The 14,931-nt window shown below is 42.8% G+C and overlaps 2 protein-coding genes across 3 annotated transcripts; one reads left to right on the top strand and one right to left on the bottom strand.

Moving 5' to 3' along the window:
* Positions 1-586: 586 nt before the first annotated feature.
* Positions 587-8,047, top strand: cog8 (component of oligomeric golgi complex 8). 2 transcript variants are annotated; one of them, XM_061052169.1, is made up of 5 exons: positions 587-1,116; positions 3,357-3,564; positions 3,680-4,504; positions 5,311-5,479; positions 6,297-8,047. In XM_061052169.1, the coding sequence occupies exons 1-5, from the start codon at positions 788-790 to the stop codon at positions 6,620-6,622; spliced, it is 1,857 nt and encodes a 618-aa protein (XP_060908152.1). In that variant the 5' UTR covers positions 587-787; the 3' UTR covers positions 6,623-8,047. The 2 variants fall into 2 exon arrangements, with proteins under 2 accessions (XP_060908152.1, XP_060908238.1); XM_061052255.1 differs by lacking the exon at positions 587-1,116 and adding an exon at positions 2,152-2,662 and having other exon boundaries at positions 2,721-3,564.
* An 843-nt stretch (positions 8,048-8,890) lies between these two features.
* Positions 8,891-14,693, bottom strand: nob1 (NIN1 (RPN12) binding protein 1 homolog). The gene is made up of 10 exons (XM_061052045.1): positions 14,596-14,693; positions 13,669-13,801; positions 13,337-13,470; positions 12,764-12,835; positions 12,532-12,672; positions 11,274-11,438; positions 10,960-11,187; positions 9,851-9,948; positions 9,502-9,646; positions 8,891-9,358 (listed from the first exon to the last, which is right to left on the bottom strand). The coding sequence occupies exons 1-10, from the start codon at positions 14,662-14,664 to the stop codon at positions 9,089-9,091; spliced, it is 1,455 nt and encodes a 484-aa protein (XP_060908028.1). The 5' UTR covers positions 14,665-14,693; the 3' UTR covers positions 8,891-9,088.
* Positions 14,694-14,931: the final 238 nt, after the last annotated feature.

Below are 14,931 nucleotides of genomic sequence, written 5' to 3'. Positions count from 1 at the left end.
CCAATTCCGGCATATTTACATGGATGCTATTTGTTGATATGTTGATTAATGTTCACTATCCTAATTAAATACAAAAATAATAATAGAAAACAACAAATAGGAAAATTACAAATACACATCCTTTTAATTGTTTTAATATAAATAATTATACAAATTTAAAATGTTAATCATATTTAAAATTCGCGTCTTCTCTTTAATATATTTTTTGTAAATTTCCTCATTGTGGGATAAATAAAGGATTATCTTATCTTATCTTATCTTAATACTGTGTAAAAGAGTTTAGCTAAGTTAAATTTGAGACATAATCGACCCCCTGGCAGTGAGAATTAAATGAATGTGGCCCTTGCTGTGACCAAAGTTGCCCATCCCTGACTAGGAGTAATGTCTTTTATCTGCTCTTTAGTAACATATAACTAAGAGTAATGTCTTTTATCTGCTCTTTAGTAACATATAAGAGTAATGTCTTTTACCTGCTCTTTTGTAAAGTGTCTTGAGATAACATTTGTTATGAAGATTGATAATTGAAACTCTACAAACTCACACTAGGTGGCGGTATGAACTTTATGATTCATCACTTCAAATCCGCAAAGTGTGAGAGAAGAAGAAGATGCCAGAAGTGGTTGTCAACACTAAACTGTCAAGCTTGAATTCGTTTTGAGAACCCGGTTGACTTTATTAAAGCAGCTTATGCATTAACAATCTTATTTTTAATGTTTTAAATGAGAGCATACCGCTGACACATCGCCAGCAGAAGCAGTGTTTACATTTTAAATCGCAGCGGTCCAACATGGCGGCGGTAGACGTGGAGGACGAGAGTATCCTGGCGTCGATCTTTAAGGACAGCTTCCCGGACAGCTGGAGGGACAACCCGGACTTCACCGCCTACCTGTCCGAGCTGAGCTCCTTTGGGGTGGAGAAGCTGAGCCGGGAGCCGGAGAGGCTGTCGGAGGAGCGGGCTCAGATCCTGCAGCAGACCCGGGAGCTGGCCTTCTCCAACTACCAGACCTTCATCCGGACCGCCGACTGCACCGAGCACATCTACCGGGACTTCGGCCGCGTGGAGAGCAGCGTGTCCCGGCTGCTGGACAAGCTGCCCAGCTTCGGGGAAAGATGCAGGTGAGTGCTGCTGAGTGAGAGAGGGTTCACAAGACCCCACAGGTTCCAGTCTTTTTGTTGTCCAGCCAAATGAGTTGCAGGCAGAATATTGGAAATGTGGCAATTCTTTGTCTTTTTAATGAGGTTATTAATGTACATAAAAATCTTGAGGTCAAACATGACCTTTGACCCTTATTTGGAAGTTAAGGTACTCTGCCTTTGCATTGCCTGTACAATAATAAGAGGTCATGCCAAGGCAAAGGGCAGTAACTTCCATTTGTTACTGTATTTCACTTGGTTGCATTGTTAAAATAACACAACCAACACTATTTATTTGCTACACTTAAAGTGTCTTAAATATCTAGTACAGAGATATTATACTGCTACTTTAAGTTTTATAACACACATCTGGAAAGTATTTGTATCTGAGGTGTTGTTCTATGAGTTGCCAGGAAACACCTAAATCTAAAACAGGATCCCCCACAGTGGAAGGTAAACAAGGGGACCCCTGTGTCCAGAGAGATACCCAAGAACAGGAAACAGATGTCCTCATGTGTCCTGTGACATTTTGTATAAACAGCACTCTCATTGTATGTTCGGGGGAGATCACTTTTGGCTGGGTCTCTCCCAGGTCGAACCATGGCGAGCCTGGAGATGCTGTTCTTGTTAATAAATAATCCTTTTTGAAAGCAAGACAGTCTCAACGGCGAATTTCTTCATCATCAAACACATCAACAACAAGGGAATCCACATCACACTTTAGTCAAGCTGCTGTGTGTGTCAGAAGTGCTTGATGACAGATATTAAAACAAAGTTATAACACCTTAACTCCACTGCAGTGAAACAGTAACTTCACTTTGATCCGCAGTAAAACAAAGACAGAAGACCTTAACTCAGTTTGAGTATTCCTGAATGCTGCAGTTCAAAGACAAAGACCCTGATGAGTGAAGTTACTGGACTCTGCCTTGGTTTCTCCAGGGCTTTTGGAAGTTAAGGCAAATACTACCTACTATTTTCTCAAAACAACAAACAACACAATTGACTCAAGATATTTGTCCTCATAATAAAGCACATCTGTAATGTTCCAAAAATGACAAACTAATTTTTGAAACAATTGAAGTTACTGCCTTTTGCCTTTGTAGGGCAGAATAGAGGATTAAATCACGATCATTTGATTTCTGTGATATTTTCTGATTCACAAAGAAGCACAGAATTCAGATTATCATTGTCCGTTGAATTCAGCAGCCTGGGATCGACATGAGACCATATCCAAAGTCTCATGTAGACTGAGTTTCATTTATATCAGCTCTCAAAAACTTAATTTGAACTCCTACAGACATTGAAAATCAAAACAAACCTTTATTGTCCATGAAGAACAACACCATATTATAACAACTTTTAGTTTTCCTGAGTATCATGATAAAGTATTCCAATATTTGAGTTGTATAATTTGCAATATAACTGTGACAGTATCAATGCTAAAAGATTGTCTGTCCATTGATGACATTTTGCAACATATTATGATGATAGATTTTGTATTGAAGTATGTAAAGTGTTGGAGGCTGTTGTGGCGTCTCTAACCAAATTAATTAAATCAAGGATCAAAATATGAAGACTGCACAAAGACTGAAAACATATAGGGACGCCACACAAGTTTGAAAATAAAATCCAGAGCTTTACTGAACATGCATTTCACCCCAAAATACTCAAAAGATAAAGAATAAACCAAAGAAAGCAAAAGGGACTGCAGACCCGTACTAAAAAGAACAAGAGATTGGAAGTTGCTGAGCCAATGATGTAATGGACCTCCGCTCTCAGAACCTCCTCTAAAAACTACCAAAGAAAAAACAAAAGATCGGAAAACAGGACGACCAATGATCTCCAGCACCAAACTGCAATAACAAAAAAACAAAGCAATCTAAACATACATAGGGGGAACAAATACTTAAATACACTAAAAGATGAAAATAGAGAAACAAAGCTCCTCACCACAAGCTGACCAAAGTGTTTCTCAAAGTCTCTCCTCCCTGCTCCTCTAAATCCCCCTCCTCCTCCCTGAGTGGGCAGGTATAGAGGGAGGAGGGAGACCAGAGAACCAGAGAGGGAGAGGAACAGGGCCACATGTAACAGAGAGACAATTGTGGCCTTTTTTTTAAAACACTTGAGACTAAACGTTCCCCGACATCTTCTAAATACTAAAATCCCTGATCAGGTCACTGGATAAGCTGTCATTCATTATGTGTGTGTGTTTTTGTTCATAGGGGGTTCATGAAGGAGGCGGAGGAGATCGGGGCCAGCCGACGGATGAACAGCCTCACATTGAACCGTCACACAGAAATCCTGGAGATCCTGGAGATACCTCAGCTCATGGATACCTGCGTCCGAAACGGATACTACGAGGAAGCTCTGGAGCTGGCAGCTTACGTCAAGAGGCTGGAGAGGAAGCACTCGTCACTGCCGGTCATCCAGGTGAGTCCAGGTCAACCGGAAAATGTTATTAACCTTTTTTTTTCTTTTTCACCTGAAAACCAACCACTGCATGTCGATTTAATCAAATAATCGTCTTCTACGTCTGTGCCTTCAGGGTATTGTACGTGAAGTACGTCAGTCCACTCAGCTGATGCTCAACCAGCTCCTGCAGCAGCTGCGCAGCAACTCGCAGCTTCCCGTCTGCCTGCGAGTCATCGGCTACCTGCGCAGGATGGACGTGTTCACGGAGGCGGAGCTGCGGGTGAAGTTCCTGCAGGCCCGCGGCACCTGGCTGAACTCCATCCTCGCCGCCATCCCCGAAGACGACCCCTACTTCCACATCACCAAAACCATCGAGGCCTGCAGAGTCCATCTGTTCGACATCATCACCCAGTACAGAGCCATCTTCTCCGATGAGGACCCTCTGCTGCCCCCTGCAGGTGGGCAGGTGGCGGTGAACGAGGCGGCCATCTTTCACGGCTGGGTGGTGCAGAAGGTGGCTGAGTTCCTGGATACTCTAGACAGGGACCTGCAGCGAGGTGTGGGCGGCCGCTTGGACTCCCTGCTGGGTCAGTGCATGTACTTTGGCCTCTCCTTCAGCAGGGTGGGGGCGGACTTCCGCGGGCAGCTGGCGCCCATGTTCCAGCGGGTGGCGGCGGAGACGTTTCGCGTTGCCGTGAAGGAGGCGGTGGAGAAGTTTCAGGAGGACATGAACCGGTACACGCTCATCTCTCTGCCGTCAGTGCTGGGAGGTACAATCCCCCCTGTGGCCCCCAGCACCCAGCCCGGATCCCTGCAGCCTCCCATGTCCCTGCTGGACTTTCAGCCGCTGGCGTGCTTCCTCAACAACATCCTGACCGCCTTCAATGACCTCCGGCTCTGCTGCCCCGTGGGACTGGCTCAGGACGTCACCAAATGCCTCGAAGACGCACTCAAGCTGGTACGCCGCTGTTCAAATGGTTTCTATCAGTTGTCAAATAATTGAATCCAAATTAGTATTTTTTCTACATCGGAATTAAGAAACAAATATCTTTTTAAAACAAATTATTGAAGCACATTAAAGGTCACATATAATATTCACTCATTTTCTCTTCATGACATCACAAAGGGCAGTAGCCCCTCCCCCAGGTGGGTGACACTCCCACAGCTAGGTGTTTGTTCTGCCCTCTGAGTCTGCCTTCTCACCGTAAACAATAGGACATGGAGCGAGAAAGCACCGAGACACCCAAGCCCTTCCAGAGAGGGGGCGTGGTCAGACACAGCTCATTTACATATTTAAAGGTACAGACGCAGAAACAGCCTGTTCTGAGCAGGGCTGAAATAGAGGGGTTTATAGACATGATCAAATACAGGATCAGAGTGGATTTAGAACAAGAAACTTCACACACATGTTTTGAGGAGCTCAGAGACTTATTTAAACTGGTTGAAGAGGAGGAGAGAATATGTGACCTTTAAATGTATCTAGACTAAACAAGTACACATCTAATTTTAATATTAGGAAAAAATCTCTTGACTCTGGTCCAGTCATGATTTTTATTTACCACTCTGATTGTGATGTGGCTGTCTCCTTCAGGGTGGGAAGTTCAAATGCTGTAAATCCGTGCACAGTCTGTTTGAACGCAGGCTCAGAGAACTGTAGATTTCTCGGACTGCCCAGGAGTGAGCGTGTTAAATCCACGAGTAACGACACGATTCAGTCTGTGTCGGCAGGCGTATTGACTCCTTTTGGTCTTGTTCCCCCGTTAGGTGACCCGTAACATTCTGGTGTTTCACCGGGCGGAGGAGTCGGCCTTCAGCAGCAGAGAGAAGGAGCTGTTTGTCCAGTTCTGCTGTGGGTACGCTGAAGACCTGCTGCCGTTCCTCAACCGCTGTCTGCAGGTCCTGTTTCCTCCGGCTCAGCTGGCTCTCATTCTGGGTGAGGACGACTTCTTCTTCTTCTTTCTCTTTGCTTTTTCTATTCATTAAAAATCGAGGCAGCAGTAGACTCCCACGTGTTGAGAGGGGTCAATTTAGAGTATTCATGTTATATTGTGTGTCACATATACATTTTTTAGATCAGAAGAGGAAAAACACAAAGTCACACTGTAGCACAAACTAAGCAGTTGAGGCAGCTGTTTGTTGTGCGAGGTTAAATGACCCTGTTAGTGAGTGGAGCGTCCTGGCTTTGTAGAAAGATGAGTAACAGCTGTTTAGGGTCAGAAGTCCTTCTCCTCTAAAGTGTCTTCACTAAGCTCAGCCGTCGTCACGTCTTACTCATATTGATTCAGAGATTGTGTAATATTAGTGTCTCTGACTTCACATTGAGTTTCAGACAGGCAGAGTGATGACCAATCATCACAACAAACATTATTCCAGGTCACAGCCTCAAACGATGAACTATAGCTTCTATAGTTGTTCACTCACACTAAAGATACATTAAAGTGATTTTCAGTGTGCCACGGATTATTGATTTATTTTAGGTTTAGAGAAACATTTTACGTGTGGACAAAAACCTTTATCAATGTAAGAATCGTGTCCGACACTCACAAGTACAATATGAGCCTGTCAGTGGAAAGTCAGTATGGCACAGGCAGCTGTAACGATGACATTGCGACCATTAAAAGCCTCTTTCACATTTGTCAGCAAAAACAGATCTCCTGGAGCAGTTTCAAAATGTTTTGTTTATATCTAATTGTTAGGTTTGTACTTGGAGGTGAAACAATCTCTGATTTGGTTCCTTGCTGCTCCTGCAGGTGTTCCTGTGACTCAGCTGCACAAGTACGATGGTCTGGGCTGCATCGACCTCCCCGCCGTCCTCGAGCCGCTGGACTTTGTGCTCCCTGAGAGGATAACGTTACCGGATGCAGCACCCGCGCCAGAGTTCGACATCTCCTCAGAACTGGGCAGCCTGTCGTTTGAGACCCAGCCAACAGACACAGTAACGGACCCTGACCTCAGAGTAGAGGCGGGACCTCCCGACCCAGCACCGAGCGGATCTGTAGAGTCTGAACTGACAGAGACGAAGTCCGAGGAACAAGATGAAGAGGCGATGCTGGACGAGGAGTTTTCTTTGGAGTGATGGGATGAAGAGCTGGTGGAGATTTATTGACTTGTTTCTGCAGTTTCAGGTTCCACTGCTGTTTTTTTGGGGGGTTTTGTGGAACTGAATGAGAAGTTTGAAGGATTATTTTGGGCTCTTGGGACAGGATTATATATTTTGGCGACATTTAAATAATAAACTTTATGCTTCAAGGTACAGGATGACGGTAAACTTTCTCTAACTGAATCTTCAAAATGAATGAAATGGATCAAACCAAAGCAGCCCTGAGTCGATTAGGAAACAATGACCAGATGTTTCACTGTCACATATTTCAACCTCTGTCTGAAAAGAGTCGAGAACTCAAAGTAATAAAAACACAACGCTGTTTGGAAAGATGAGCCTGTGTTTACTCAGAGGAAGTATTTACGTCCTTTACTACAGTAAAATACCGTAAAACTCCAAATAAAAGCACATCCTAATTTAAGGCCCAGTCCATTTTACTAGCCTGGTGTTGACGTATGTTTTGACAAATAAAGGCGGGTCTCTGAGGTGCCTGTGCATTTAGTGTTGAAATAGTTGTACAGAAAATAAAGATGAACTACTGCATCTGTCCAAGAGAGACAGAATTGTGCTCGTATGGAGGCTGTGAAGCAGGTTTGCATGCTGCTTTACAAAGGCAAAACGCATCAGTGATATTCATTTTGTTTATTGAAATCCTAATTTTGTACACCGTTGAATATTCTTCCTGGTTTTTATCTACAATTTCATAGTCTTTACCATCTTTGCCGTGCACGAGTTTTGATTAAAAATAATTAAAGACCCGTCTCGTAGAGGTGGGAAAAAATATCTATTTATGTAAAAATCAAGATTCTTTTCTTCTGAGATTTTAAATAGATTCATAACTTCCAAAAAATGTATTTTTATTTTGGCTTATCAGTCACTCCCTGCTAAGTGCTAAGGCTAGCTCTTTAACTCAGTAGAATGTTAAATGGAGCAGCAAGAAATTCAGCCAGTCTCACAGATGACTGGAGGAGATCCTGAACTATGTACTCAAATTTAATCGTGAGACACTCAGAGTCCCATCCCTACCGTCTCGTATTGATGCCTGTCACAAATAAAGGCCGCCCGGGCTATTAAAAGAAGTTTTACGGTAATTAATTACAGTGTGCACAGACACTGCAGTGTAAGTAAGTGACCTGTGTTGAAAATATGACGTCAGTAAAATGATCCAGGTGTATCAGGTGAATGAAGATAAGGTATTAAACAGTCTTTACAGCAAACTAAACAATTTGCATCTTTGACCTCTAAACTTCTTTTTAATGTATAACTGTATACATTTTTCCTCAATCTTTCATTCTTATCTTTTCAAGTGCCTTCATGGATACAGCTGGGAGTTGTAGTCCTAACATGTATGTTGAATATTAAATATAATGCAGTAAAGACTGACGTCTGAAGGAGGATTCAGTCTGAAGTGTCAGTTGTTTGTTCAGCACACACACACACAGGATGTAAATACTTCAGCTGTGGATTAATCGACGGCTGTGACAGACTTGTTTCATCTCTGCAGGGAGAATCCTTCAAGCTTGGACAAACTTTGTGAAGGAGCTGCTGCCTAGCTTAGCGCAAGGATTTAGCGCAGGAGGAAACTGCAAGCCTCCAACTTCCAACTAGTCAAAGTGCCTTTCTCAGACCACTCTCCATTTCACCCTCTCCCTACATAAACACCCCCACTGCGTTTGCACGCTCATTTGGAGGACGGTTCACAACATTGAGTGCCGTCCAAAACCTCTGAGGGTAACGTGGGTTATTAAACCCTCCAACAGTGAGTCTGCACCCGATGCTGGCTGACTGAACAGGTGTAACACCTTTTCATTGTTCAGCATGGGAGACACTAATGTGCAGAAATGTTATCGCTTTAAATAAGATATAAATCACTCCTGGGCTTCCAGTAGCCTAGTGGCTCGATTCTGTAACATCCTCATCGATACATGTATTATAGCAAGGAGAAAATGAAGACATATTACCACATTGAATTTTTGAGCACAGTCGTAATACATACTGCAGATTTTTCCTGAATCAATCGGACGTCCAGGTTTTTTGGTATACTGCCGATCTCGCAGTATCTCGATGCATTTGGCATTTTGGCCAAATCCAAATAAGTGTAGTAGGCGGTTTAGAAAACAGCCTGAGTGATTAGTATGATGTATTTCTTTAGAGGATCTGAATGAAGGGATGGTGAGAGAATCATAAATGTGCATCTTTATATTCAAACAAAGTGGAAGAAAATTAAGTCATTGATTCTGCAGATTAGGTTTAAAAATTTATTGTGATACATTACGTTGAAGAGTCAGATTAACGTGACAGCTGGGGGGGGGGCAGGGGGGGCGGGGGGGGGGGGGGGGGTGCTGGTTTTGTATTTGAAGGACCAAGACTCCACCACTACACTCCTGCTATATGGTCGTTTAATTTAATGTCCAAAAAAGTCCACTGACGTGATGTCCCCCTTCACTTCTTCTTCACAAACTTCTTGTGGACGGCGTTGGGGTTGGCTCGTCTCCGGCCCCCGCCACACTGGCCGTCCTTGATGTGCAGGTTGGCGGATCGGCTGTAGATGTCGTTCTCACTGAAGGGCGAAGATCCAGCCACGTAGTCCGGGTTGAAGACGTCGGTTTTCTGGCGAGCTTTGCGTGAGAGTCTCTGCTGGGGGAAACGCTGATCCTCCACCAGCTGGGGGTTGTTTCCGTGTTTCCCTCCCTGAGGCAGAGGCAGCGAGTGCTGGAACAAAACACACACGGGGGGGGGGGGGGTCACTAATAATCATGTGAATACATCCCCTCATAGTTACACTCCACCTTTCCTGTGTGTGTGTGTGTGTGTGTGTGTGTGTGTGTGTGTGTGTGTGTGTGTGTGTGTCTCACCCTCAGTCCCTTTGAGTTCAGCACTTTGGGGTTTTTGGAGAAGTGCATCTGCTTGCTGCCGTCCTCGTTGATGGTCACCGCCACCTTCTTCAGAGTTTTGTTTCCACAGTGAGGACAGAACACTCTGGTCATGTTGCTCGACGTCCTGAAAGTTCAAAACACTCAATTTTAAAAACAGCTAATTAAACTCATTTAATTGAACCACTTTTAAAAAAAACCAAAAAAAAAAACCCTCTCTATCTGTATCTCCAGATCGTCACTGAAAGTACAAAGCTAGCGTTCTTTGGTTGTGTAGAGGGCAGTATATCAGGGCTCGATGTGTTTGTATTCACAGACTGACGTAACTCACTTGAAGCAGGCGTGACACCTCAGGATGTAGTTCCTCGCCTGTTTGATCAGCATCCCGTTCACCGAGAGAACATGGAGTCCGATCTGAATGAGAACGTTCTGCGAGGACAATAAACCAAAACATTCAAATCAATCAATAGATCATTTAGGTGCCGATTTACAGAAACATAATCAGCACATATTCTGATATCCGCCCTGATAGTTAGAATCTATTTCACAGCATTTTTAAAGGTTATGACATCATCTTTAAACTGAGAAAACACAAAAATTAAGATTATACCGTTACCGTTATATTTTAAAGACTTCATGTTTCAGCGATATGTAAGATATCTACTAAATGATTAAGTGACCGTACTATATGATCAGACATTAAGGAAACATGCTGTGTTGAAGTGCTGGCTTCTCTGACAACAATGCAGCAGCCAGTATGTCCTCCTTCTAACTTTAGATTCTGGTCCTGAATGCTCTGGATTTGTTTGGACCAGAGAAGGTAGACGGTTTTAAGGCGACCCCACACGGCTGTTTTGGACGCCCCTCGGTTTGCCAGATATGAGAGCAGTTATCAGGTCAAACAAACAGAGGTAGCAGTGATGGAAGCGGGTAAGAGAAAAGATTGATGATTTCTATAAAGTTCTTTTTTTTCACAGGTGTCAGATGAGTAGATTTACAGCACGCTGAAGAAACGGCCTTTCTTTAAATTTCCAGAGTAAATATTAACAATGAGTGGAGCATCTGAATGTCGATAAAGAGCAGTGGGAGAACACTACCTACACATGTACAGGACAAGATCATCAGAGAGATGAGAAGCACGACTTTGTCCACAGTTGGCGCCAAACTCAAAACAACTGAAAGTTCCCTGATTCTCTGATTGGTCAAACTTTGATCAGGTGGGTGTACACCACAGGATTATGTAGCATCCACCACTGCCTCTGTCCTGTTTGCTGTCTGAGGTTTCCTACTGCAGGAACTTCAAAGCTGTTTGTACCTCTCCGTCATTTAGATCCTAGAATAACTAAAAACACGGCCCATGTTTAAAGAGACCAGAAGTCGTCTTCAGGGTGCGTGTGCTCCATCAGGTCCAGGTGAACTTCCTGAGAGGTGTTCTGTTACCTGCATGGCGAAGTCGGTGGTCAGACATCCGACTTTGACATCAGCAGGAGCCGTCCAATCACCAGACTCCATCTTCAGCTGTTTGATGTTACTGGGAGTGATCCAACCACCTCCATCATCATCATCATCCTCCTCCTCCTCTTCATCTCCATCCTCGTCGTCTGATTGGTCCTCCTGCACGTCTGTCTGCAGTGACCCGCTCCCTGATGTGGACACACGGTCCACTTTCTGCCAAATAAACAGAAAAACTTCATCACAGGCTCAAAACAACGACACACCAGTCAGTGAGTCTGAAAGTTGTTTTTTAAACTCACCAGTAAGTCCAGCAGACTGTCCTCGATGGACTGCAGCGGCTCCCTCCAGAAGTGGAAGCTGTTGAACGTGTCGCTGTCAGAAGACGTCTGTGTGTCTGTTTGTTGTTCTGTTTGTGTTTCAGTCTGTTTCTGTATGTTGTTTGAATTCAAAGCATCGACGTTATCCTGAAAAATACACGGAAAACAGGAACATTAACAGGAAGTCATGAACTTTAAAGACCTGGTATGAGGGAGGTTGTGTCACACACATTTCTTTATCCTGTTTTATTTTGTAAATGTGGTGTGTGCAGCAGAAAACTTGTTATTTTGTTTTTTAATTTGCGTATTTAATTTATACATTGACATCACTGTTATACCATAAACATTTGACAAATAACTTTTTTTTAAATTTAATTTTGTATTTTATGTTAATCTCCTTTCTTGATAATGGCTTTGCCTGTAAATTGTAAACAGAAAAGGATTTAGCCCATCATTATCTTTTAGCCCATCATTATCGTTATTAGTGAAAACTTTCTGAGATGTGATGAAAAAGATCAAGAAACAGGAAAAATACCTCCCAACACACACGCACGTCACAGATTAACAAAAAGTCAAAAACTATTAAGTGTTTAAAGGAACAAATACTCTGCCCTAAAAAGATTACATTTCCTAGGGCAACAACTTGTTGGATAATGCCATTCAGTGTTTCCCCTAGGTTTACAGCGTTGGGGGGACAAGCCGACACGACGACACTTGAAGGAATCTTGGTGTTCATGTGTTACTTTTAATGACAGCTGTCCTTTTCTATCGGAAAGGTATCCTTAAATGACTTCTTTCCCTGATTTCCGACTCTATCCACTATCCTATCTCTACAATAAAGGCACAAAAAGCCCAAAAATAAATCTTAAATTTTTATTTTTTTATTTGACCTTCAGGAAACACTGCCATTTAATCATTAGGATTATCAGTTAGAGGAGGGGGGGGGGTGTCCTCCTGTTTTCTTTTTTAATATTCATCAGGCACATTTTCAAACAATGATAAACAGTCAGGCTGATGTTGTTGAAAAGAATGTCTGAGACTTTCTATCTCTGTGAACAAGAAAATGTGAAAAGGGATTTCTGCTCACATGTACGCAGAGTGCAAACTGCTTCTTTATGTACAAACCTTCTCCGGCACTACAACAAAACCATTTCTGCCTCGGACACTTTCTCCTGCACAAACTGCAGGGACGGAAGCCACACGTGAAGCTCCTGGTTGTTTGATCTGAGTGAAGACTCACCAGTAACTCCAGCAGCTCGCTGTCGATGGACTGCAGTGGCGTTCTCCAGAAGTGAAAGGCGTTGTACTCGTCGCCGTCGGCAGGTTTGGGCCTCTCTGTTCTCGTTTCTCTTGGAGTCTCTTTGACGTTCAAACTGTTTGACTGGAAATCAAGATGTTTAAAGACTCACTGCACATCTGGACACTTGTTGGTGTTTTACTCTCCGGGGAGATATTATCAGAAAGTGTTTTACCTTGGAGGGGAAGTGGAATCCTGCAACATTGATTGGAGTCTCTGGGTGGCGCTGTGTGCTCTGAATATTCACCTGAAATCAGAAACCATTCAGCTCTTACTCTGTGCTGACATGACAGTCAACAAGCTGAATAATGTGTCAAAGTGTTTTGAAAGTTCATCTTGTCGTTAGCCTCTCAGTTCACTTTGCTAAAGAAGTGTGTTTACTGTCACCTAGGTGATAAAGGGTTAAGTTGTTTCTCTTTACATTGTACTTTGATAAACACCTTTAACCTTTAACCTTTAATATGAACAAAAAGAAGAAAAAAAAACACACACCAACAACAAATATCTATATTGGACGTATTCACCCTGAAGAATCAAAATGTCAAAGTTTTCAATTTAGTTGAAATTTGAATTGAATTCCTAAAAAAACAATTATTCAAAGAACATGTTACTGCTGCTGCTCTCCCTTCCCTCTTGTTGTAGATTTATTGATTTGATTGGCTGTTTGAGATAACAGCAGGTAAAGCTTATTCTCCAGTCTTTGGGGGTCACACACTTAAAAGTAGTGATCCGGTGTTTCTCAGGTTACCTTGATCTCCGGCTCTTTCTTCAGGTGCTGGGAGCCGACGTGCTCCAGTTCCAGCTGGTAGGTCAGAGCCAGGACTTTGATGTCGGTGGCTGACAGACTCGGGTAATCTCCGGTCTTCTTGGAGAACTCGGTCACTGAGACGAGAGACAAAAGTTTCTTCAGAGGAAATCCACACGTTGGACACAACAAACCTCACGACTGATGCGTGAACCGAGCTGCCAACATGTCAGGTAAGATGCAGGTCACGTGATCAAGTGGAAATATAACTCAACACTTATGAATGCTATCAAACCCCGACCGGACTGATGGATTTAAGGTTAGGTGTAGTTTACCCAGTCTGATGTGTTCAGGATGTGGCTCTTTAAAGTTCAGCTGGTACGGCAGGAAGGACAGACTCCTCCTGGTGGGTTTGTCTCTGATCTCATCCACCACATCTTTCAGTGTGTAGATGGTCTTACCGATATCCTGCAACACAAACAAAGTGTCAGAACGACCAAGTTAAGATCAGTAAAGAACCTTTTTGTTTGTCTCTATAGCTCCTTTTCAGACTGCTATTCTGCTCAAGAATGAAGCTCCTCCATCAAGACATTCATTGACTCCTCAAAGGTGAACTATCGGTGTCCCAGTCTGTCAGGGAATTCATTTGTCTACAGCCTCAAGTCCTCATAAAAAAGATGAAAATCGTATCTATTCTGTATCATATGTGAGCTGAGTGTGTGGTTACATCCCTCTTCTCCTCTGTAGAGTCATCTAGTCGTATTCTCTTAATTTAAGACCCACAATGCAGTCAGATTATTTATTATTTAAATCCCTTCGTAAAATGCACAAAATGGACAGAACTGGAAAAGAAAATGAGAAAATTGATTAATGATGTTAGTATAATTGTCACACTCATCAAAGGACTCCAAACAGAGAAATAAAAACAATATTGATTTTAAAGAATTGATTGTGTAAAATGTAAAACTTCACATCGCAGACAGAGTAAATAGAGAAAATGTACCATCACTGACTAAAATGTAAACTTGGAATATAATATAAAAGACAGCTCTGTTAGTCTCAATATAAAAAGACTATTTTCAGTTTTAGTTGCGCATCACGTCTCTGGGCTGGTTTTCTATGTGCGCAGCTACGGGCCTGAGAGTGTGATGAAATCTCCCTATACTCTGATTAACGGACGACCCTGAAGGCAACACGAGGACTGTCTGTTATTAGGTTTTCCTGAAAGCCTGTGCGTCCTTCAAACTAGAATAAAATCTCACCTGGAGAGGGGCTTTCTTTATAAACGCTCCTGCATCTGCGACGACATGCTCCACTATGGTAGGCGCCATGTTGGATTGGAGACCAACATGTGGAGCGACCAATCAGAGGACTGGGTAAAAAGTCTCGCGACATCTTTTTTTGTAGTCGGAAATATGAAAACTTCACATTAAAAACAATTAAATAAGATGCCTTTAACTGGCTACAGACCTTGAGCATTTTGTTTAATGTTGAACAAAAAAAGGGATAAACATTAAAGATAGAAATGTGTTCACTCTGTAAAGGCAAAGCAAGTTTATTTATATAACACATTTAAGCAACATCGCATTTCATAGTGC

This window comes from Labrus mixtus, chromosome 1 (assembly GCF_963584025.1).
Source record: "Labrus mixtus chromosome 1, fLabMix1.1, whole genome shotgun sequence".
In the NCBI taxonomy this organism is placed as follows: domain Eukaryota; kingdom Metazoa; phylum Chordata; class Actinopteri; order Labriformes; family Labridae; genus Labrus; species Labrus mixtus.
This window is presented reverse-complemented; position numbering and strand designations above follow the sequence as displayed.

Coding starts and splice junctions, on each gene's coding strand:
- cog8 (XM_061052169.1), top strand. CDS start 788: ATGGCGGCGGTAGACGTGGAGGACGAGAGTATCCTGGCGTCGATCTTT. Junction 1,117..3,356: donor AGCTTCGGGGAAAGATGCAG/GTGAGTGCTGCT, acceptor TTTTGTTCATAG/GGGGTTCATGAAGGAGGCGG. Junction 5,480..6,296: donor TCAGCTGGCTCTCATTCTGG/GTGAGGACGACT, acceptor CTGCTCCTGCAG/GTGTTCCTGTGACTCAGCTG.
- nob1 (XM_061052045.1), bottom strand. CDS start 14,664: ATGGCGCCTACCATAGTGGAGCATGTCGTCGCAGATGCAGGAGCGTTT. Junction 12,836..13,336: donor AGAAAGAGCCGGAGATCAAG/GTAACCTGAGAA, acceptor TTCTGATTTCAG/GTGAATATTCAGAGCACACA. Junction 9,647..9,850: donor AGGTGTCACGCCTGCTTCAA/GTGAGTTACGTC, acceptor TTGAACTTTCAG/GACGTCGAGCAACATGACCA.